Source organism: Hoplias malabaricus, chromosome 4, assembly GCF_029633855.1.
Source record: "Hoplias malabaricus isolate fHopMal1 chromosome 4, fHopMal1.hap1, whole genome shotgun sequence".
Lineage (NCBI taxonomy): Eukaryota > Metazoa > Chordata > Actinopteri > Characiformes > Erythrinidae > Hoplias > Hoplias malabaricus.
Genome location: NC_089803.1, coordinates 8,103,112 through 8,129,102, shown reverse-complemented (window position 1 = coordinate 8,129,102; position 25,991 = coordinate 8,103,112). Strand labels below are relative to the sequence as shown.

At 40.6% G+C, this 25,991-nt stretch overlaps 1 protein-coding gene across 3 annotated transcripts in view; it reads left to right on the top strand.

Annotated features, from left to right (window-relative positions):
- The window catches only part of LOC136694830 (BOLA class I histocompatibility antigen, alpha chain BL3-6-like), a 77,499-nt gene that overhangs the window by 17,245 nt on the left and 34,263 nt on the right, over positions 1–25,991 (top strand). For 2 of the 3 annotated variants that reach the window (XM_066668656.1, XM_066668655.1), the window contains exon 4: positions 586–852. In XM_066668656.1, the coding sequence (XP_066524753.1) occupies positions 586–852 (267 nt within the window). Of the gene's footprint in view, positions 1–585; positions 853–8,343; positions 8,626–21,014; positions 21,300–24,431; positions 24,546–24,671; positions 24,747–25,037; positions 25,116–25,524; positions 25,564–25,991 lie in introns of all 3 variants that reach the window. The other variant, XR_010802249.1, reaches the window with a different exon arrangement.

The window sequence follows — 25,991 nt, the reverse complement described above, 5'->3', positions numbered from 1 at the left end:
GTAACTACAGTCTCTGCTGGTGGTGTGTGAATGTAGCACAGAGTAAGATCAGTTTACAGTGTGTGTGAGACACTAGAGTCTCTCCTCAGTCCCTACAATAAAAATCATGTTGATACAGTCACTAGGACTAGATTTACAGGTCTCTACTTTACAGTGGATTTACACCCTTCACTTGTTCCACTCTTTTAACTCTTCAGTCCAGATACAAACATTCAAAATGTGTTTTTAAAATGTAATTTTCCATTTGATCCCTCTCAGAGTTGCAGTGTAAGTGAAAATAATATGGAAATGATGTACGTAAAAAAAAATGTAACAGAATGTATAGAATTTTCTAGGTAAATGGCCATATACAATAGAGTTAGAAACTGTTTTCATGTTGTACAGCAAAAAACATGAACTTATTTTATAAGATTTTTATTCTTTTTAATAAACATTTCTAAATGAGAAGAAAGTTGAAAAACAAACACAAGTTAAAGCAGTGTTTCTTCAAACTGATCAGATCTTTATCTCTGATTGATTTACGTTCATTATCTTCTGTGTGTTTAATTTTGTCATTGCTTCATGGATTTTATTTATTTCCCCCAGATGAACACTCTCTGTTCTACCTCTTCACCGTCCAGTCAGACCTCTCTGTGAATAACACCTACCAGTTCAGTGTAGAGACTCTGCTGGACGACACACAGATTGACTCCTACAGCAGTCGGGACGGTATCAGGACTCCTAAACAGAGCTGGGTGAAGAAGATAGAGGAGAGTGAGTGGAGAACAGGAACTGAGAAGCTGAAAAACGATGGGTATCTTTTACACGAGTTCCTTGTCACTCAGATGAAGTTCTCTGGCCATGATCCGTCAGGTGAGAAACTGCTGCTGTTCTCCTTTTTAAAGATGTACAGCCTCCTCTCAGAGGAAGAAGAGTCTGTAGATTTACACACACTGCTCTGATTAGAGCTCTTCATTTCTTCATCTTCATCTCAGTCACGGAATAAACACAACACACTCCAGTGTAGTGTAAACTTACAGTGTAGAGTTAACAGAGATTAAACCTCTCCGTCACTACAGAACAGAACAGACCCCTCCTCAGATTCAGTTCTGTAGTGAGTTACAGAGTAGAGTTAACAGAGATTAAACCTCTCCGTCACTACAGAACAGAACAGACCTCTCCTCAGATTCAGTTCTGAAGTGAGTTACAGAGTAGAGTTAACAGAGATTAAACCTCTCCGTCACTACAGAACAGAACAGACCTCTCCTCAGATTCAGTTCTGAAGTGAGTTACAGAGTAGAGTTAACAGAGATTAAACCTCTCTCTCACTACAGAACAGAACAGACCCCTCCTCAGATTCAGTTCTGAAGTGAGTTACAGAGTAGAGTTAACAGAGATTACACCTCTCCGTCACTACAGAACAGAACAGACCTCTCCTCAGATTCAGTTCTGAAGTGAGTTACAGTGTAGAGTTAACAGAGATTAAACCTCTCCGTCACTACAGAACAGAACAGACCTCTCCTCAGATTCAGTTCTGAAGTGAGTTACAGAGTAGAGTTAACAGAGATTACACCTCTCCGTCACTACAGAACAGAACAGACCCCCCTCAGATTCAGTTCTGAAGTGAGTTACAGAGTAGAGTTAACAGAGATTAAACCTCTCCGTCACTACAGAACAGAACAGACCCCTCCTCAGATTCAGTTCTGAAGTGAGTTACAGAGTAGAGTTAACAGAGATTAAACCTCTCCGTCACTACAGAACAGAACAGACCTCTCCTCAGATTCAGTTCTGAAGTGAGTTACAGAGTAGAGTTAACAGAGATTAAACCTCTCCGTCACTACAGAACAGAACAGACCCCTCCTCAGATTCAGTTCTGAAGTGAGTTACAGAGTAGAGTTAACAGAGATTACACCTCTCCGTCACTACAGAACAGAACAGACCTCTCCTCAGATTCAGTTCTGAAGTGAGTTACAGAGTAGAGTTAACAGAGATTACACCTCTCCGTCACTACAGAACAGAACAGACCCCTCCTCAGATTCAGTTCTGAAGTGAGTTACAGTGTAGAGTCAACAGAGATTAAACCTCTCCGTCACTACAGAACAGAACAGACCCCTCCTCAGATTCAGTTCTGAAGTGAGTTACAGAGTAAACAGAGATTAAACCTCTCCGTCACTACAGAACAGAACAGACCTCTCCTCAGATTCAGTTCTGAAGTGAGTTACAGTGTAGAGTCAACAGAGATTAAACCTCTCCGTCACTACAGAACAGAACAGACCCCTCCTCAGATTCAGTTCTGGAGTGAGTTACAGAGTAAACAGAGATTAAACCTCTCCGTCACTACAGAACAGAACAGACCTCTCCTCAGATTCAGTTCTGAAGTGAGTTACAGAGTAGAGTTAACAGAGATTAAACCTCTCTATCACTACAGAACAGAACAGACCCCCCTCAGATTCAGTTCTGAAGTGAGTTACAGAGTAAACAGAGATTAAACCTCTCCGTCACTACAGAACAGACCTCTCCTCAGATTCAGTTCTGAAGTGAGTTAGTGTAGAGTTAACAGAGATTAAACCTCTCCGTCACTGCAGAACAGAACAGACCCCTCCTCAGATTCAGTTCTGAAGTGAGTTAGTGTAGAGTTAACAGAGATTAAACCTCTCCGTCACTACAGAACAGAACAGACCTCTCCTCAGATTCAGTTCTGAAGTGAGTTAGTGTAGAGTTAACAGAGATTAAACCTCTCCGTCACTACAGAACAGAACAGACCCCTCCTCAGATTCAGTTCTGAAGTGAGTTACAGAGTAGAGTTAACAGAGATTAAACCTCTCCGTCACTACAGAACAGAACAGACCCCTCCTCAGATTCAGTTCTGAAGTGAGTTACAGAGTAAACAGAGATTAAACCTCTCCGTCACTACAGAACAGACCTCTCCTCAGATTCAGTTCTGAAGTGAGTTAGTGTAGAGTTAACAGAGATTAAACCTCTCCGTCACTGCAGAACAGAACAGACCCCTCCTCAGATTCAGTTCTGAAGTGAGTTACAGAGTAGAGTTAACAGAGATTAAACCTCTCCGTCACTACAGAACAGAACAGACCTCTCCTCAGATTCAGTTCTGAAGTGAGTTACAGAGTAGAGTTAACAGAGATTAAACCTCTCCGTCACTACAGAACAGAACAGACCCCTCCTCAGATTCAGTTCTGAAGTGAGTTACAGTGTAGAGTTAACAGAGATTACACCTCTCCGTCACTACAGAACAGAACAGACCTCTCCTCAGATTCAGTTCTGAAGTGAGTTACAGTGTAGAGTTAACAGAGATTAAACCTCTCTGTCACTACAGAACAGAACAGACCTCTCCTCAGATTCAGTTCTGAAGTGAGTTACAGAGTAGAGTTAACAGAGATTACACCTCTCCATCACTACAGAACAGAACAGACCTCTCCTCAGATTCAGTTCTGAAGTGAGTTACAGTGTAGAGTTAACAGAGATTAAACCTCTCCGTCACTACAGAACAGAACAGACCCCGCCTCAGATTCAGTTCTGAAGTGAGTTACAGTGTAGAGTTAACAGAGATTACACCTCTCCGTCACTACAGAACAGAACAGACCCCTCCTCAGATTCAGTTCTGAAGTGAGTTACAGAGTAGAGTTAACAGAGATTAAACCTCTCCGTCACTACAGAACAGAACAGACCCCTCCTCAGATTCAGTTCTGAAGTGAGTTACAGAGTAGAGTTAACAGAGATTATACCTCTCCGTCACTACAGAACAGAACAGACCTCTCCTCAGATTCAGTTCTGAAGTGAGTTACAGAGTAGAGTTAACAGAGATTACACCTCTCCGTCACTACAGAACAGAACAGACCTCTCCTCAGATTCAGTTCTGAAGTGAGTTACAGAGTAGAGTTAACAGAGATTAAACCTCTCCGTCACTACAGAACAGAACAGACCCCTCCTCAGATTCAGTTCTGAAGTGGGTTACAGAGTAGAGTTAACAGAGATTAAACCTCTCCGTCACTACAGAACAGAACAGACCCCTCCTCAGATTCAGTTCTGAAGTGAGTTACAGAGTAGAGTTAACAGAGATTAAACCTCTCCGTCACTACAGAACAGAACAGACCTCTCCTCAGATTCAGTTCTGAAGTGAGTTACAGAGTAGAGTTAACAGAGATTAAACCTCTCCGTCACTACAGAACAGAACAGACCCCTCCTCAGATTCAGTTCTGAAGTGAGTTACAGAGTAGAGTTAACAGAGATTAAACCTCTCCGTCACTACAGAACAGAACAGACCTCTCCTCAGATTCAGTTCTGAAGTGAGTTACAGAGTAGAGTTAACAGAGATTAAACCTCTCCGTCACTACAGAACAGAACAGACCTCTCCTCAGATTCAGTTCTGAAGTGAGTTACAGAGTAGAGTTAACAGAGATTAAACCTCTCCGTCACTACAGAACAGAACAGACCCCTCCTCAGATTCAGTTCTGAAGTGAGTTACAGAGTAGAGTTAACAGAGATTACACCTCTCCGTCACTACAGAACAGAACAGACATCTCCTCAGATTCAGTTCTGAAGTGAGTTACAGAGTAGAGTTAACAGAGATTAAGATTCCTGCTCTGCCTTCTCTCCTTTCTTACCTCTCCATCTCTCTCCATGTCCTCTCTAAGGGGGCATATAAGGGTTCCCAGCCTATTCCTTCCTCTCTTTCTCAGACAATGGAGAAGCCAGAGCAGAAGATGGTCCTGGTTCCTCCTCATTGGATAAGATTATTAATAAATGTGGTGAAATGAATTGGCGGTTAGCACATGCCTCATCCATGAGGTTGAGGTTGAACAAGGACCAAGTAGCTGCAGTGGCTTCCCTCTTTTTTTTTTTATTGCACTCCCTGTTGTTGGAAACGTCAGTTCCTAAAATCAGTTGAAACATGTAATTTAACTGTAATGTGATATCTTTGTCTACCTGTCTACTTACTCAAGCATGTACACATTTTTAAATTTCTAAACTATACTCAATTAAATAAACAAATCATTCATTATTCCATTTATTCAGTTTTGGGTCTATTTTGAACTTGTTTGTAGTTCCATTTTAAATTTTCTCACTTCTTATGGGCTTGTTGAGGGGTAACCTTGTCATGGAGCCCCAATTCCAAAGGAATAGTCCTATCAAAAAGCAAACATAAATCATTGTCACTAACTTTCTCACATTACAGTTAAACAAATTAAGTTATTTTTCAGGAGCATACACACTGTGACATAAAATTCTCTTTATGTAGACAACTGTAGACAATGTAGATTCATTATTTATGACATTTGACAAGACGAAGGGACCCAAAAATGTTCACATATCTGAATCCTTTGCAGATATGAAAAAAAAACATTTTAATTTTCTAATCACATGAGACCCTCAGAATGAGTGTAGGTATTTCCAGAGTACCTAGAACAAAGTAATTACATTTGAAAAAATATTAATTAGGATTCAATATAAAATATTAACACAAATGTATATAATTTAGTGTCAGGATCGCGGGGCGGACTGACGGAGGCGGGCGCACACGCTAAAACACAACAAACTTTATTTATAAAAGAAGAACAAAACAGATGGACTTCAAAATAAAGGAAACACGATGACTGAGAAACAAATCACGACGGAGGAAAGGAAACGAGGAACAGCAGAGACAGAATAGATTTGGAAATGAAACGACAACATGGAAAACAATGACGAAGAAACAGCGGAGACAGAAAGACTTGATAACATGACAGAGGTAACAACAAGGACCGAAACAGTACAAATGACCGACAAACGGGAGAGACACAAGGGATCTTAAATACCAGACACAGACAAGATACACCTGGAACAGATAATGAGAGGGCAGGGTAACAAATGAGACACAGACGAGGAGGTGGAACAAAGGCGGGACTAGGGCAACAACAAACAGAGCCATGTGCTAAGAGAACACATGGCAGGGAAAACAGACATGACAGGACGAGGGCGTGACATTTAGACTAAACATAATAATTTACACAATGGTTAACCAAATGGTGCACACACAATATCGATAGCTGCCATGTGGAAATGTTGGTGATTCATGATTAAAATGCCATGTTAAATACATAATTATAATTCCATTTTTGCTTGTCCAAATGAAAATATTTATTCAACATTTTATACCATGTGAAACTTGAGAATAGTTTTATAAACCAATGGGAATTAAGGAATGTTTCATTCTGTGCTTTAAAAAGCTTTTGAGTAGTTTTGAGTGGTTTTACAGAGGAAATAAGTTGATCCATGTGTCTCTGGTTTCACCAGATTCCTTTCTCCCATCTGCAAAGTGAGGGTGGGGGTTGGGGCAGGAAGTGGAGATCCTGAATCCAATTAAATTATATTCAATTCATCTTTATTGTCATTATACAAGTACGGGGTATACAGTATAGCAAAATGCGTTTAGTTACATTTTTGGTGCATAAACGTAGGACTTGACACAATGCAATAGACAACAAGTGTGTACTAAACAAAACCCAGTAAACAAGGAACATCCCTGGACTTTCAAAATAGGTCTAAAAGTAGTCTGTCTGTCAAGGACATATTTTAAACGTCAATGGACATCCAAAATCCATCTTAATAAGTTAGTTACGTGGTGACCAATCGATAACGTCAGTGGACATCCAAAATGCGTTTTATACGAGTAATTTATTTTGGGACCAATTAATAACGTCAATGGACGTCCAAAATACGTCTAATAGTCGTCTTTTCAATGTCTGTGTTTGGACGTCTTTTCAACTTTCATTTTCAACCTTAAGAGAACGTTGATTAGATGGCAGTCATTACGTTATTTCAACGTTGAATCAACGGCTAATTGTTTACTGGGAAGACAATAAACAGACAGTACAGTAGGCTATGGACGGAGTAAGAGTAAGCACTATACAATAGATGTAGGTGGAAGTGGTGCACAAGTATCTGTGCATATGTGCATAATATTGTAGTATGAGAGAGATTTCTGTAGACTTGAGTGTTGGAATGAAGTCAAGTAATAGTAATAATAATGATCAGAGCAGATGGCAAATCAGAGAAAATTTAAAGTGCAGTGTGCACGGTTCTTATAGTGTTCATGGTCAGAGAATGTAAAGTGCAGTATGTAACAGCACAGGGGTAAAAGCTGCTTGTTCTGGCTCGGATGTTCTGATATCTCCTGCGAGATGGCAGTGGGTGAAACAGTAGGTGTCTGGGATGTGTGGGGCCTGTGGTGATACTGCTGGCTGTCCTCAGGCATCATTTGTCATAGATGTCCTTTAGGGGTGGGAGGACAGCTGCTATGATGGACTGTGCAGTTTTCACCACCATTTCCTCAGCCTCCTCAGGAAACGAATATGTTGTTGGGCCTTTTTGATGAGGTGTGCTCAGTGTCCAGGTATCCTCAGATATGTGAACTCCAAGGAATTTAAAGCTGCTCACTCTTTCAACCATGGTCCCCTCGATGAGCGTGTGCACTCTGCCCCCTTTTCTGATATCTCTTTGGTTTTGTCTCTGTTGATGGCAAGATTGTTGTCTGTGCACCATTCTGTGAGGAGTTTCACCTCCTCTCTGTACACTTCCTCATTGTTAATGCTAATGAGGCCCACTACTGTTGCATCGTCAGCAAACTCAGCGAAGGTGTTGGAGTTGTGCTTGGCGATGCAATCATGGGTGTACAGGGTGTAGAGCATCAGTGATAGAACACAGCCTTATGGACAGTCTGTGGTGAGGGTGGGAGAAGTTTGGCCGATCATCCTAACAGAGGCTGCCATTGAGGAAATCCAGAATCCAGCTGCAGACTGAGTGACTGATTCCAAGGGTCTTGAGCTTGGAGATCAGTCTAGTGTGGATGATAGTGTTAAATGATGAACTGAAATAGATAAACAACATTCTTACATAGGTGTTTTTGCCTGATGTGTGCGCTGAAAGTGACCTGCCTAAATTTCTCAATATTAAAGTCGCAAAATTAAAAATTTTTATAAGATAAATTAAATCATATTCATCTCAGACTACATTGGCTGATTGACCATCTGCTTGATAGATTAAAAACAAACAAATAAAATCATATTGTGAATTTCTATCTAAAAATAGCATCATAAAAAGTGCTCTGTGCTTCAGTGCAGTACAGATGAGGACTGTTGTTAATGACTGTAATGTGCTGTTGCTGAGTTGTAGGGCTGTTGCTGTCTTTTCATTTTTAATATATGACCATATATTTTTTAAGTTTTTAACATTTTTTCAGATACAACCTTAGGTTTTTTAAAAGAACAAAACCCTTGTCTTTGACTCCTATTTTTAGACATGCTGGGATGTACAGTGCTGAATGTCTTGATTCCTGGTGAACTGTGTCTCTGTTCTCTTCTGTTTCAGAGCGTCATGTTCTTCAGTGGAGACTCGGATGTGAGGGGGAAACACGCCCTGACGGATCAGTTTCACCTTTAAACTGTTTTAATGAATTTGCCTATGATAATTTCATCTTTTATAACTGGACCTCAAAGAAGTGGTCAGCCTCATCTGGTCAGGGCAGTGAGCTGCTGAAGTGGTGGAGTCCTGAACAAACAAACTTACACAATGCTCTTACTGAGAAATGTGAAGACTGTTCGAAGTGGCTGGGGATTTATTTCAAATACAATGTTACTGGAACAGAAATAAGTGAGTATTTGGATATATATATATATATATATATATATAGGTAATGGAAAACAGTGGGAAACTCAGATCAAATCACATGTATTTCTCTTTGTGATTATATATAAAGAAAGCAATGATGATGATCATAGGTATAATAATAATAATAATAGTAGTTTGATTTGATCATTTCTAACTGTGAAATTCTTTTCATTGTGGTTTTGTCATTAAATACTGCTTCAAGATAATTTTCAAATCACAGATTCCTGCTTTCACTGCATTTTACAGAATGTCACAGCTGTTCAGGATATGTAGTTTGTACAACACCACGCTTTGTGGTGTGAATTTGAATGGTTTTGTAGTATTTCTGAGAGGGCAATCATTCAAACAAGTGATGGGCAGGATGAGACAAATCTCTTAGAATATTATAGGTCTTCTGCAGGCAATGAGAAGTGAAGATGTCACCCAGAGCTGGTACCATCTGCTTTACAATCTTTGCAGTCCTAATGAATGAATGAATGAACCTTAATTGTCATTGTACATTTTACTTATACAATGAAATTGGGTTACTTGGTGCAATTAAGAGAGAAAAAGGAGTTAAAACAAGGAAGAATTAAAAGAACATTATTTAAGGAAACAGTAAACAGATTTAAGAGCCTAACATAAATGATTAACTATGAGTTATCCTATGTACACCAATCCACAACTGCAGCATCGCTTATTGCACAATGTAACTTTTACACAGTCCTTGATAATAGTGTAAGCCCTTCTGAGGCAACAAGTGCTGTAGAGGTCCTCCAGGGAGGTGAGAGAGTGTCCAATGATTTTCTGTGTCGTGTTGATGACCCTCTGTAAGGTCTTTTTATGCACTGTGGTACAGCTGGAGAATCACGCAGAGATGCAGTATGTCAAAACGCTCTCCACGGAGCAGACAGTTAGCAATTTCTTATCCAGATTCAGCCTCTTAAGAATCCTCAGGAAATAAAGACGTTGCTGAGCCTTCTTCACCACCGCTGAAGTGTTAGAACCCCATTGGAGATCTGTGTCCATATACACCCCCAGGAACTTGAAGCTGGACACCCTCTTCACATCCTGTCCATCGATGCAGATTGATTGCAGGTTGGACTTCTTCCTTCTGAAGTCTACAACCAGTTATTTGGTCTTGGAGGTGTTAATGACCAGGTTGTTCACTGAGCACCACTCCACTAGCCTTTGAACCTCTCCCCTGTATGCCGTTTCATCGCCCTCAGAGATCAGTCCAACCAGAGTAGTGTCGTCAGTGAATTTGATTGTGACGTTGTCTGAGTGGCTGCTGATGCAGTCATACGTGTACAGTGTATAGAGGAGTGGGCTCAGCCACAATCCTGTGGCGATCCAGTGTTGATGTTGAGGGCTGTGGAGAGATGTGAGCCAACTCTAACTCTCTGTACACAGTCTGTGAGGAAGTTCCTTAGCCAACTGCATATAGTGTATGGAAGACCAATGCCCATTAGCTTAACCATCAGCCTGTCTGGAAGTATGGTGTTGAATGCAGAGCTGAAATCAACAAAGAGCAGTCTGGCATAGCGCCCCTGCAGTTTCAGGTGGGAAATGGTGGTGTGGAGCGCTGTTGCTATGGCATCTTCTGTTGACCTTTTCGCTCTGTATGCAAATTTAAATGAGTCGAGGGTGGCTGGGAGGCAGGACCTGATGTAACGTCTCACCAGTTTTTCTAAACACTTCATGATAACTGGTGTCAGGGTGACTGGTCTAAAGTAATTTAGGCTGCAGATGCTGGTCTTTTTTGGTATCGGCACAATTGTGGCTGACTTCAGACATGTTGGGATGAAGGACTGGGAAAGTGAAGCATTGAAGATCTTGGTGAAGACTCCAGCCAGCTGGGCTGCACATTCTCTGAGGACCCATCCAGTAACTCCATCTGGTCCAGCAGCCTTCCTGGGATTTACCGCCTTCAGTGTGCTTCTCACCTCATGTTCTTTCACCATGAAGCTGTAGCCATTGCAGTTGGATGGTGGAACTGCTGCTGTTCCTGATCTATCCACTTCAAAACGTGCAAAGAAGTGGTTCAGCCTCTCTGCCAGAGTTGGATCATCATCTGCCTTTGTGATGTTGCTGGGCTTGTACTGAATGGGATGCTGGACCCCCTGCCACACTTGCCTTGTGTTGTTGGTGCTGAAATGATTATCTATCCATCTTTTGTATTCCAATTTGGCTTTCCTGATTCCCCTTTTTCAGGTCAGCTCTGGCGGCACTGTACTGCGCCTCATCACCAGACCTGAAGGCTGTGTCGTGTTGCTTCAGAATAGCCTGGACTTCTTTATTCATCCAGGGTTTCTGGTTGGAATACACCCAGCAAAGTTTGTCCACAGTGACATTTTCCACACAGAAGTTGATATAGGAAAGCACAGAATTGGTGTACACCTCTAGATCCTAATTTTTCTCTGCAGGATTTTTTCCCTCCGCTGTAGAGCTGTAGAGCCAGACCACAACAAGAACACACGCAGTGGAGCAGCGGTAGAATAGCAAGAGCTGTTATGGCCGCCTTAACTAATACTGTTGTGTTAGTTATCCTTGAGAGGTTCTCCACAATGTGTGTGCCCAGATATTTAGGCCCTGTCCACATGGCTTTGTTTATTATTTAAAAATGTAGGTTTTTGTCTGTTTTTTCCTCCCGTCCACACAAACATGGTGTTGTATGTCACTGAAAACTGAGGTTTTTGAAAGCGCTCTCCGAGGTGGAGATTTGTGAAAACGCGACATTCGCAGCCTCACATGCACTGCCAGCCTATTCATGATGTCTGTGCACTCTCTGCCACGGAAACTGAATTACGTTGTGTCTGTTGAGGAATACATTTGTGCTTGATGTGCGAGGCTGGCGTAAGAGACTACACTGATTAAAGCAGTGTATCGTCTGGTGTGAAGTCAGTCTTATGATCAAAGGGTTGTAATATGTGTCTAACATGTTTTGCAACTTTGGAATTTTTTTTGGCACATTTATTTTAATGTAAGTTACATTTAATTTTAGGTTTTAGCTATTTTTATTTGTTTTTTATTTTTATTTTAATATAAAAAGGTGTCAAAATTGTGGTTTAATAAAGTGAAGAATTTGACTGACCCCAAGATTTAGCAATGTTTAAATTTACGAGGTTGGAGACTAACCCTAGCTGTCTAGGGTGCAAGTTTTTACTATGTTTGTGAACACAGCCTGCATAACAACCAATCAAATAAAAGCATCAGCAAAACAGAGACCTGTCACACCTACAGGCGTTGGACAATGAAACTCAAACACCTGTCATTTTAGTGTGGGAGGTTTCATGGCTAATTGGACCAGCCTGGTGGCTAATCTTCATTAATTGCACATTGCACCAGTAAGAGCAGGGTGTGAAGGTTCAATTAGCAGAGGGTAAGAGCACAGTTTTGCTCAAAATATTGCAATGCATACAACATTATGGGTGACATACCAGTCAGAGTTTAAAAGAGGACAAATTGTTGGTGCACGTCTTGCTGGCGCATCTGTGACCAAGACAGCAAGTCTTTGTGATGTATCAAGAGCCACGGTATCCAGGGTAATGTCAGCATACCACCAAGAAGGACGAAACACATCCAACAGGATTAACTGTGGACGCAAGAGGTAGCTGTCTGAAAGGGATGTTCGGGTGCTAACCTGGATTGTATCCAAAAAACAAAACCACGGCTGCCCAAATCACAGCAGAATTAAATGTGCATCTCAACTCTCCTGTTTCCACCAGAACTGTCCGTTGGGAGCTCCACAGGGTCAATACACACGGCCGGGCTGCTATAGCCAAACCTTTGGTCACTCATGCCAATGCCAAACGTCAGTTTCAATGGTGCAAGGAGCGCAAATCTTGGGCTATGGACAATGTGAAACATGTATTGTTCTCTGATGAGTCAACCTTTACTGTTTTCCCCACATACGGAAGAGTTACGGTGTGGAGAAGCCCCAAAGAAGCGTACCACCCAGACTGTTGCATGCCCAGTGTGAAGCATGGGGGTGGATCAGCGATGGTTTGGGCTGCCATATCATGGCATTCCCTTGGCCCAATACTTGTGCTAGATGGGTGCATCACTGCCAAGGACTACCGAACCATTCTGGAGGACCATGTGCATCCAATGGTTCAGACATTGTATCCTGAAGGTGGTGCTGTGTATCAGGACGACAATGCACCAATACACACAGCAAGACTGGTGAAAGACTGGTTTGATGAACATGAAAGTGAAGTTGAACATCTCCCATGGCCTGCATAGTCACCAGATCCAAATATTATTGAGCCACTTTGGGGTGTTTTGGAGGAGTTAGTCAGGAAACGTTTTTCCTCCACCAGCATCACGTAGGGACCTGGCCACTATCCTGCAAGAAGAATGGCTTCAAATCCCTCTGACCACTGTGCAGGACTAGTATATGTCATTCCCAAGACGAATTGACGCTGTATTGGCCGCAAAATGAGGCCCTACACCATACCCCTGTATGTAGGGGTGGGGAAGAGAACACTGATGCAACAGCAGAATATATGTTTATTTAAAGGTGAATGAATGTGAATGGAAGTGCGTTTTCACAAAAGACTAGGAAAATAGGCATCCCGAGAAGGAAGATTATTTTTCCGGAATAGACAATCCCAGGAAAACCAGGATGTGTGGCAACACTAAGTAGGGTACATACTGCAAAGTGCACATGTCTAATAAACACACCATATACCCTACTCTACACTGATAATAATGGGATGAAATAGTGATTATGGTGCCTTAAAGAAACAAACAACCCTATGACAATGATAATGCGTATTTTATTAGCAGAAACAGCAAGCTACTGCTCAGCTGCATGAAGCACATTTAGTGGAAGCTGTTATCACATATATCACCAGAACTCACTACACTAATTATAGGGTCGTTATATATAGCACCTTTTAGGGATGGGCGGTATCCACATTTTTCATACCGTCTCAATATATTATCTCAGTATACTGTATTACTGTAGGGAGGGGGTGATCGGTCAGACTACGCTGAGCCTTATTTCTGTGAGCACAAAGTCAAGTGAATTTAGCTAAACACAGCCTGTTGATGATAAAAACCCGTTTTTGTGAGAGCAAACTTCAGCAACTGGTGCTGGAGGAACAGAAAAGTTTGAAAACAATCGAAATAAGTCGGTTCTACACTGTTTACAAGCAAAGCTGGTGCTAACCGGCACTTGTGGTTTAGCACACCACAACAGACTTTTCAGAGAACTGAGGCTCAACACACACATATTTACAAACTGGATTCCAAAAAAGTTGGGACACTAAACAAATTGTGAATAAAATGATGTGGAGGTGCCAACATGTAATATTTTATTCAGAATAGAACACAAACCACAGATCAAAAGTTTAAACTGAGAGAATGTATCATTTTAAGGGAAAAATATGTTGTTTCAAAATTTCATGGCGTCATCAAATCCCAAAAAAGTTGGGACAAGGCCATTTTTTACCACTGTGTGGCATCCCCCCTTCTTCTTACAACACTCAGACATCTGGGGACAGAGGAGACCAGTTTCTCAAGTTTAGAAATAGGAATGCTCTCCCATTCATGTCTAATACAGGCCTCTAACTGTTCAATCGTCTTGGGCCTTCTGTGTCGCGCCTTCCTCTTTATGATGCTCCAAATGTTCTCTATAGGTGAAAGATCTGGACTGCAGGCTGCCATTTCAGTCCCCGGATCCTTCTCCTACGTAGCCATGATGTTGTGATTGCTGCAGAATGTGGTCTGGGATTATCTTGTTGAAAAATGCAGGGTCTTCCCTGAAAGAGATGACGTCTAGATGGGAGCATATGTTGTTCTAGAACCTGAACATAGTTGTCTGCATTAATGGTGCCTTTCCAGACATGCAAGCTGCCCATGCCACAAGCACTCATGTAACCCCATACCATCAGTGATGCAGGCTTCTGAACGGAGCGTTGATAACAACTTGGGCTATCCTTGTCCTCTCTGGTCCGGATGACATGACGTCCCAGTGTTCCATAAAGAACTTCAAATCGTGACTCATCTGACCACAGAACAGTCTTCCATTTTGCCACACTCCATTTTAAAAGACCCCTGGCCCAGTGCAAACGTCTGAGCTTGTGGAGCTTGCTTAGAAATGGCTTTCTCTTTGCACTGTAGAATTTCAGCTGGCGGCGGTGGATGGCACGGTGGATTGTGTTCACTGACAATGCTTTCTGGAAGTATTCCTGAGCCCATTCTGTTATTTCCTTGACAGTGGCGTTCCTGTTTAAGGTGCAGTGACGTTTAAGGGCCCGGAGATCATGAGCATCCAGTAGAGTTTTACGGCCTTGACCCTTACACACAGCAATTGTTCCAGATTCTCTGAATCTTTTGATGATGTTATGCACGGTTGATGATGATAACTTAAAAGTCTTTGCTATTTTACGCTGGGTAACACCATTCTGGTATCGCTGCACTATCTTTCTGCACAACAATGGTGGAAATGGTGATCCTCTTACCATCTTGGCTTCAGAGAGACACTGACACTCTGAGAAGCTCTTTTTATACCCAGTCATGTTGTCAATTTACCTAATTAGTATTAATTGGTCTTCCAGCTTTTCGTTATATGCTCAATTTCCTTTTTCTAGCCACTTATTGCTACTTGTCCCAACTTTTTTGGGATTTGTTAACACTGTGAAATTTTGAATCAACATATTTTTCCTTTAAAATGTTACATTTACTCAGATTAAACTTTTGATCATTTATGTTCTATTACAAATAAAATATTGACAATTGCCATCTCCACATCATTGCATTCAGTTTTTATTCACAATTTTAATATCCCAACTTTTTTGGAATCCGGTTTGTAGAGGATAAAGCCGTATACCTGTGAGCAGCACAGTGTTGAGTGAAGGATTTTCTGAGAATTATGTCTGTTTACAGCTTTCTTCCTCTCTCTTTTAACCCAAACTCAGTGCTAAACTTACAACTGCAGTGGGCTACGGGGCTTGTATTTTCTCCACCTTTCTTCAGACCGTGACATCAGCAGTCATTGAGCTCCCACAGCGCCACCTCCCTGTGGCTCTCTTAAATGCATGTTTTAGTTGATTTTAAATGACACAACAGAAATTAGACACCACACACACGTCAAAAATACCGCCCTCATTTTGAGCTACCATCCACATTTTTAAATACCGCGGTATATGGTATTATAGTTATACCGCACAACCCTAGCATCTTTGTCTTTTATATATAGACAAAGATTACACCATATTATGATATCTCTTGACCCGTAAAGCAGAAACAGCAAAACAGAACCATTCCACTGTGCCATTTCTGTCACATGACATCGCGGAGGCTGAGTGTGCATGTCTGTAGCCAGACTCTATTGGGAAAACGTCATTGTCTCTGTTCTCAAGTAGATGAGGAAAACTGATTTTTTCTGAAACATTGATGTCACACAGTGTGTCTATCTCACTCCCTCTACAGTGAACTACGTCAGTCACAAACTACACCATACACACAGCTCCTCACTCCCTCTACAGTGAACTACATCAGTCACAAACTACACTGTACACACACAGCTCCTCACTCCCTCTACAGTGAACTACATCAGTCACAAACTACACTGTACACACACAGCTCCTCGCTCCCTCTACAGTGAACTACATCAGTCACAAACTACACTGTACACACACAGCTCCTCTCTCCCTCTACAGTGAACTACATCAGTCACAAACTACACTGTACACACACAGCTCCTCACTCCCTCTACAGTGAACTACATCAGTCACAAACTACACTGTACACACACAGCTCCTCACTCCCTCTACAGTGAACTACATCAGTCACAAACTACACTGTACACACACAGCTCCTCTCTCCCTCTACAGTGAACTACATCAGTCACAAACTACACTGTACACCCACAGCTCCTCACTCACTCTACAGTGAACTACATCAGTCACAAACTACACTGTACACACACAGCTCCTCTCTCCCTCTACAGTGAACTACATCAGTCACAAACTACACTGTACACACACAGCTCCTCTCTCCCTCTACAGTGAACTACATCAGTCACAAACTACACTGTACACACACAGCTCCTCGCTCCCTCTACAGTGAACTACATCAGTCATAAACTACACTGTACACACACAGCTCCTCTCTCCCTCTACAGTGAACTACATCAGTCACAAACTACACTGTACACACACAGCTCCTCTCTCCCTCTACAGTGAACTACATCAGTCATAAACTACACTGTACACACACAGCTCCTCGCTCCCTCTACAGTGAACTACATCAGTCACAAACTACACTGTACACACGCAGCTCCTCGCTCCCTCTACAGTGAACTACATCAGTCATAAACTACACTGTACACACACAGCTCCTCGCTCCCTCTACAGTGAACTACATCAGTCATAAACTACACTGTACACACACAGCTCCTCGCTCCCTCTACAGTGAACTACATCAGTCACAAACTACACTGTACACACGCAGCTCCTCGCTCCCTCTACAGTGAACTACATCAGTCATAAACTACACTGTACACACGCAGCTCCTCTCTCCCTCTACAGTGAACTACATCAGTCACAAACTACACTGTACACACGCAGCTCCTCGCTCCCTCTACAGTGAACTACATCAGTCATAAACTACACTGTACACACACAGCTCCTCGCTCCGTCTACAGTGAACTACGTCAGTCACAAACTACACCGTACACAGACAGCTCCTCACTCCCTCTACAGTGAACTACATCAGTCACAAACTACACTGTACACACACAGCTCCTTGCTCCCTCTACTGTGGACTACATCAGTCATAAACTACACTGTACACACACAGCTCCTCGCTCCCTCTACAGTGAACTACATCAGTCACAAACTACACTGTACACACACAACTCCTTGCTCCCTCACACAGATTAATAAATATAAAGGATGCTGTATTAGAAATATATACTGCACTTTTAGGATCTAGATTTAGTAATTTCATGACTAGTGTAGTGCACTACAGAGGGAGTATGGAGTGATTTGTGATTAAACTTCTGCTTCTCTCATGCATGGTGGTGCTTTGATGCCTCTTTTTAAGAGGTACTATGACCACCCCCCCACCCCACACCGGACTGGCATGATATTGCAGATGTTTTGTATTCATCTGGAAGGGAATATTTTCAGAATCGGAGAAAGGAATAGGTCGGTTTTTATAAACTGGGTACTTTAGAAACAGAAGATGGGTACTTTAAGCTAGGCACTCTCTCCTTTTTGATGTATAATGGAGGATGAATTTGTTTCTCTCTGAAATGAATTTTTCATTTGTTTTGTTCATGTTTAGAATTAGATTTTCCGAGCACTATACCATCAGCTTCTGCCCCACACTTCTGTAGGCAGATTTGTCACCCTTGGTGATAAACCCAGACTCAGTTGTGTCATCTGCAAACTTGACTCTCGCTGGAATGAACTATAAAGGGAACTCAACTGCTCTGGGTCTCCATTATAATTTTTCCTTTCATAATTCACCAGTTGTTTTCAGTAGGGGGACGGGTCTGGACTAGTTTAGTTCCTGGGCTCCTTTACTAAAGGAGCTGTTTTGTTGTAATCCATGCAGACTGTGTACTTGCCTCATCCTACTGAACAAGGCCTTCCCTGAAAAAGATGATGTCTGGATGGCAGCATGTTTCTTCTAAACCTGTGTATATCTTTCAGCATTAACAGTGCCTTCACACATGTGACAGTCACCCATGCCCTGTGCATTAACCCCGCCCCCAAGCTCACACACACTCATGGATGCTGGCTTTTGAACTGTGTTTATAACAAGCCGGGTGGTCTCTCTCTTCATTAGCCCGGAGGAAGCAACATACATGATTTCCAAAAAGATTTTGATTTGTCAGACACAGGACACTTTTCCAATACCCCTCATTCAGTTTTAAGTGACTTCTGGCCCAGAGAAGGTTGTGGCATTACTAGAGCCTGTTTATATCTGGTTTCTTCTTTGCATATGTGAGTTTTAACTTGTGGATGTGGATGTGGTGATGAACTTCGTTCACAGACAGTGGTTTTGGGAATTTTTTGGAAACACTATTTATGAAGCCTGTATTTATAATCCTTCATTACTGCAGCTATAAATCTTTGTAAATTGGTAATAATGCTTTGTAAACATACTTATAAACTCCAATAATTCTTCATAAGTCTCTTCTAATGAGCTATAATTTATTATTTTTTTTAACTAACAAACATATAATAATACAAGTGGCACTATTTGTTATAATGCCTTTAAAATTAAGTTTTGTAAAGCACTTATAATGCATATTAAGTATTTTAAACACATTTAAATATGTTTAAAAGGCCATAATTGATTTCAAATAAAATGTATTCTTCATTTTCATTTTAACCATATAACAATGTAAACCATCAGTCACTTTATTTGAAGCCCTCAGTGATGGCATTTTAAACGTTTCTAATCTATTTATAATCATTAATATGTATTAAAGGCATTTTTATAAATATGCACAGGTCTTTATCCATTTAAAAGGCTTTATAATGAGCAGTGACACTTGCGTATGTCTTTAAAAAAAGTATCCTATACCATCACATTGGTCTGCTGTTTGTAATATGTAGTGTCTTTACCTGTCCAATTTTAGCTTAGACAAGTAGGTCATCATGTTGGATGACTTTACATATTATACAGCAGAATTAGCTAGAATTAATTATTAATGAATTATGCTCATTGACTCGCTGTAGGTTCTTGGCTCTGAAATTGAATCTGAACTAAAATTAATAATTCAGTACAAGAAAGGTGCACACACAAACAAATAACCAAGGACTGGTTTTATCACCCAATTGGTTTATTACATTTAATATCAAATAATATTGATTATACGTTCATATAATGAAATGCATTGCAGTTACATGAGGGAGCAGGGAAATTAATATATGAGGGAATTTCTCTATGATAATTATCCTTAATTCTAAAAAGGCTAATAGTTTATCCCTGCAAAGCACCCCAGCTGAGCTATGAAAGAAATGAAACCATGTGACCTTACGTATCCCTGGAGATTGCTGGCAGGGCTTTCTGGTGCATTGTAGACCCAGGCCTTGTAGCATGCAGCAGTGGCCGTTCCTCTTCTCCCTTCTGGCTTTGGTCAGAGACACTGTCTTAGATACGGTGACCACTCCGTCGGAGCTGGTGGTGTTCTGTAGGTCTCTGTGGGGATTCTCCGTTATCGCTGATCTGCCTCCTGGTGAGAGACACGTCCATACAGGTCTCTCCTGGGCCTTTGCTCAGAAGATCATTCTGAGGGATCATGTGGACTTCTCCATCGCTGATCCTGAAGCTCTTGTAACCACTTTGAGGGTCAGAGGTCTGGAGGCTGGATTTAAACTATAGTTTTTCTACTAGAAATAAAAATAAAACTTCAGGTTGGAATTTCTGGGCTCTCTTAGCTGAGCTTCTGGGCTGGGAGCAGATTTAAGTTTCTCCTTCATTCCGCCCCCCCTCTTTTCTTCTTTCTCTCTCTACATTTTCTTCCTCTGTTCTGGGTTTGATCTGGGTGAAGAGAAGAGAGCTATCGAGAACCTGAAACTCTGAAGAGCATTCTGAAGTAAGAAGAAGATAGCTGAAGAGCTTTCTCTAGAGCTGAACTCAGAAGAGAAGAGCTAAGATGAAACACCCTGAACTAAGAATTCTAACTTAGAAATCTGCGCCACTGGATTTTAACCAGATTTTAGGAAACCCGTCTTGAATGCCTAATTGGTCCTCAGGGATTGAGGATTGGAGCATCTCTTGCTCCTGATTGGATGTTTCCTGTACCCAATTTATGACACTTAACAGGACAAAGATTTCTGAATCATACTTTTGCATTATAAAATGTTAGATGTTAACACAAAGTACTATCATTCAGACAAAACCATGTTTTACATAATTCTTAACCAAATAACACAGAGTATGCGGTTTCCTTGGTTCCTACATAATTTCATATAAAAGGTGACTTTAAACACATGTAAATTAATTAATTTCAACAATAATATTTTGTCATTTTATTATTTAATGTAAGATTTAATGGATTGAACATCATTACATTTTGTTTTTATTTACATTTTGTTAAGTGTCCCAACTTTTCTGGATATCTGTTTTTTTTTAATTTATCACAATTATAATTTTATTTAGTTAAAAAACAACCCAGTAACTTTGACACTTTTTCTCAGGAGCTAAGCACAATGGTGAAGGAACAATGTGTAGAACCAATTTCTCAAATTATTAATAATAATGAAAAAAAAGTGATAGTTTGTACCTAAGTGTATGAATCTAAGAACAGGTGACTTCTCCATGATAAGAGGAGGATGTGCCGCTTGAAGAACACCAGCTGTTTTTATAGATCTCAATTCTGACTGAAACACATTGTGTGTTTACACTGTTCCTCTCTGCAGCTGTTCCAGATGTGTATGTGTTTGAGAAGAAATCTCAGACTGAGTCCAGCAGACTGACCCTGACCTGCCTGGCCACGGGCTTCTACCACAAAGACCTGAAGATGAGAGTGAGGAGATTCACCACTTCACTCCCTGATCATCTACTAACATCCTCAGGAGTCAGACCCAATGGTGATGGAACCTACCAGCTGAGGAAGAGTGTGGACGTCGAGGAGGAAGATGCAGCAGGATACAACTGTTATGTGGAACACAGCTCCTTCAATGGATCAATGATTAAACCCTGGGGTAAATATATCTGTGTTTGATTATCCACTAACACTGAAGAATAGAGAGTCCTCCATTAGACTCAGAATATCCCACTGTTCTTACAGTAGTTACAGTTCTTACAGGGGTTTATTTTAATCCAGAAACACTGAAGAGTAGAGAGAGTCCTCCATTAGACTCAGAATATCCCACTGTTCTTACAGTAGTTACAGTTCTTACAGGGGTTTATTTTAATCCAGAAACACTGAAGAGTAGAGTCCTCCATTAGACTCAGAATATCCCACTGTTCTTACAGTAGTTACAGTTCTTACAGGGGTTTATTTTAATCCAGAAACACTGAAGAGTAGAGAGTCCTCCATTAGACTCAGAATATCCCACTGTTCTTACAGTAGTTACAGTTCTTACAGGGGTTTATTTTAATCCAGAAACACTGAAGAGTAGAGAGTCCTCCATTAGACTCAGAATATCCCACTGTTCTTACAGTAGTTACAGTTCTTACAGGGGTTTATTTTAATCCAGAAACACTGAAGAGTAGAGTCCTCCATTAGACTCAGAATACCCCACTGTTCTTACAGTAGTTACAGTTCTTACAGGGGTTTATTTTAATCCACAAACACTGAAGAGTAGAGAGAGTCCTTCATTAGACTCAGAATATCCCACTGTTCTTACAGTAGTTACAGTTCTTACAGGGGTTTATTTTAATCCAGAAACACTGAAGAGTAGAGAGTCCTCCATTAGACTCAGAATATCCCACTGTTCTTACAGTAGTTACAGTTCTTACAGGAGTTTATTTTAATCCAGAAACACTGAAGAGTAGAGAGTCCTCCATTAGACTCAGAATATCCCACTGTTCTTACAGTAGTTACAGTTCTTACAGGGGTTTATTTTAATCCAGAAACACTGAAGAGTAGAGAGTCCTCCATTAGACTCAGAATATCCCACTGTTCTTACAGTAGTTACAGTTCTTACAGGAGTTTATTTTAATGCAGAAACACTGAAGAGTAGAGAGTCCTCCATTAGACTCAGAATATCCCACTGTTCTTACAGTAGTTACAGTTCTTACAGGGGTTTATTTTAATCCAGAAACACTGAAGAGTAGAGTCCTCCATTAGACTCAGAATATCCCACTGTTCTTACAGTAGTTACAGTTCTTACAGGGGTTTATTTTAATCCAGAAACACTGAAGAGTAGAGAGTTCTCCATTAGACTCAGAATATCCCACTGTTCTTACAGTAGTTACAGTTCTCACAGGGGTTTATTTTAATCCAGAAACACTGAAGAGTAGAGTCCTCCATTAGACTCTGAATATCCCACTGTTCTTACAGTAGTTACAGTTCTTACAGGGGTTTATTTTAATCCAGAAACACTGAAGAGTAGAGAGTCCTCCATTAGACTCTGAATATCCCACTGTTCTTACAGTAGTTACAGTTCTTACAGGGGTTTATTTTAATCCAGAAACACTGAAGAGTAGAGTCCTCCATTAGACTCTGAATATCCCACTGTTCTTACAGTAGTTACAGTTCTTACAGGGGTTTATTTTAATCCAGAAACACTGAAGAGTAGAGTCCTCCATTAGACTCAGAATATCCCACTGTTCTTACAGTAGTTAAAGCTCTTACAGGGGTTTATTTTAATCCACAAACACTGAAGAGTAGAGAGAGTCCTTCATTAGACTCAGAATATCCCACTGTTCTTACAGTAGTTACAGTTCTTACAGGGGTTTATTTTAATCCAGAAACACTGAAGAGTAGAGAGTCCTCCATTAGACTCAGAATATCCCACTGTTTTTACAGTAGTTACAGTTCTTACAGGGGTTTACTTTAATCCAGAAACACTGAAGAGTAGAGAGTCCTCCATTAGACTCAGAATATCCCACTGTTCTTACAGTAGTTACAGTTCTTACAGGGGTTTATTTTAATCCAGAAACACTGAAGAGTAGAGAGTCCTCCATTAGACTCAGAATATCCCACTGTTCTTACAGTAGTCACAGTTCTTACAGGGGTTTATTTTAATCCAGAAACACTGAAGAGTAGAGTCCTCCATTAGACTCAGAATATCCCACTGTTCTTACAGTAGTTACAGTTCTTACAGGGGTTTATTTTAATCCAGAAACACTGAAGAGTAGAGTCCTCCATTAGACTCAGAATATCCCACTGTTCTTACAGTAGTTACAGTTCTTACAGGGGTTTATTTTAATCCAGAAACACTGAAGAGTAGAGAGAGTCCTCCATTAGACTCAGAATATCCCACTGTTCTTACAGTAGTTACAGTTCTTACAGGGGTTTATTTTAATCCAGAAACACTGAAGAGTAGAGTCCTCCATTAGACTCAGAATATCCCACTGTTCTTACAGTAGTTACAGTTCTTACAGGGGTTTATTTTAATCCAGAAACACTGAAGAGTAGAGTCCTCCATTAGACTCAGAATATCCCACTGTTCTTACAGTAGTTACAGTTCTTACAGGGGTTTATTTTAATCCAGAAACACTGAAGAGTAGAGAGTCCTACATTAGACTCAGAATATCCCACTGTTCTTACAGTAGTTACAGTTCTTACAGGGGTTTATTTTAATCCACAAACACTGAAGAGTAGAGTCCTTCATTAGACTCAGAATATCCCACTGTTCTTACAGTAGTTACAGTTCTTACAGGGGTTTATTTTAATCCAGAAACACTGAAGAGTAGAGAGTCCTACATTAGACTCAGAATATCCCACTGTTCTTACAGTAGTTACAGTTCTTACAGGGGTTTATTTTAATCCAGAAACACTGAAGAGTAGAGAGTCCTCCATTAGACTCAGAATATCTCACTGTTCTTACAGTAGTTACAGTTCTTACAGGGGTTTATTTTAATCCAGAAACACTGAAGAGTAGAGTCCTTCATTAGACTCAGAATACCCCACTGTTCTTACAGTAGTTACAGTTCTTACAGGGGTTTATTTTAATCCAGAAACACTGAAGAGTAGAGAGTCCTCCATTAGACTCAGAATATCCCACTGTTCTTACAGTAGTTACAGTTCTTACAGGGGTTTATTTTAATCCAGAAACACTGAAGAGTAGAGAGTCCTCCATTAGACTCAGAATATCCCACTGTTCTTACAGTAGTTACAGTTCTGACAGTGCTATATTTTAAAAGAAACATTTTTCTGTTTACAGAAGGGAAACCCAGTGTTAAAGGTGTGATCATTGGAGCAGTGGTTGGAGCAGTGATGGTGGTGTTGGTGGTGGTTGTAGTGTGTGGGTTCATTGTCTATAAACAGAAGGAGAAAAGTGAGTATGATGATTCTCCTAATATAGTTTATAAATCATTCATAATTTATATAATAACTATTTTAAATCTACAATCTGTTTCTATACATCGTTATATTAAAGATAACAATGTTTCTTTTTAAACAGTAATTGGTGGAAGAAGAAGAAGAAGAAGAAGAAGAAGAAGAAGAAAAAGGACACCCCAGGTTCCTCAGGCCATAGGTGAGTGTCACTGTCTGTTCATTCTCCTGATCCTCATCTGAACACAGAGATTTCTCCAGTTCTACAAGTTGTTGTTTGTGATCTATTTCTTCATCTCCCTCAAAGTGCTGGAGATCCACTCCAGCCTGAGCTTCCTCAGCAACCAGAGTCCTTCACATTCACACTGAGACTGTGCTGAACATGTTTAGAGTCAGTGAAGGGTTAATGAGTGAATGTGGAACCAGTCAATCAGGACACAGCAGATGTTACTGCACATCTGTACTCACCTCTCTCTAAATCCTGCTCTTTCAGGTGAGAAGATTCCTCTGAGGTCTGTGGAAAACGGTCACACATTTGTCCAGATTCCTGATCCACTGATGAAACTAAACTGTGAGTTGAGTTATAGTTTATTTCTCCTCTGAGCTCTGAGTGAACTCTACAGAGTGTAAAGTCCTTGTTTCAGCTCCAGCTTCATTTTTGAGTGTAATACAACAGTGTTAACGTAACAGTTTATTAGTGAAGCTGTTTTTCTCTGTTCTCTGTGAAATGAAATAAAACTGAACCCAGTTTAAACATTGTTTCTGGAACAGAGCACTGATTAATAAACAGATGGGATTCATTTCTACTCTTCAGCTAATGTTTTTATTTCTTATTTTAATCTGTTTTTTTTGGTTCTCCTTTAGAGTTCTCACTAAGAATAATTCACTAGTAATAATCCATATTAATGTTTTCACCTGAAAATATTTGGAATAAATGGAGGTTGTTCACTGTAACACGACTTATGTTTTTCTTTTTACAGGAAGAGGAATTACAAGTACTAATTTTTCATCAGACTCTGGTAAAGTTTCTCCTGAAGCCACTTTACTCTGTTTTAGTTTTTAATGGCAGTGTAAAATGTGTAAGTGTCTGCAGTGTCTTTGAGAAAATGTCGTTTAGTTAATGTAATGGGACAGCTATCTGGATACAGATAGTTGTTGACTGATTGTTAAGAACCCAAAAGCAAATAGAATAACTTAAATACGTATTGGGGCTTGTGACTACCAGGGAACCAAAAGAGGAGCATAACAGATGTAAAAGGAAAGGAGAGGAGAGAGAAAAATAGTTTTTTATTTTTTTTGTAAAAGTACAGGAGAAAGCAAATCAGCGAGACAAAAAGTTCCAACAGGAAAATGCTCTCCAGACTCCTGGAGGATAGAAAGAAAAGGGCTTGTGAGTAGAATTAACTCCAAGGGTTGAAAAGACTCCTTTTGGAGAGAAATACCAAAT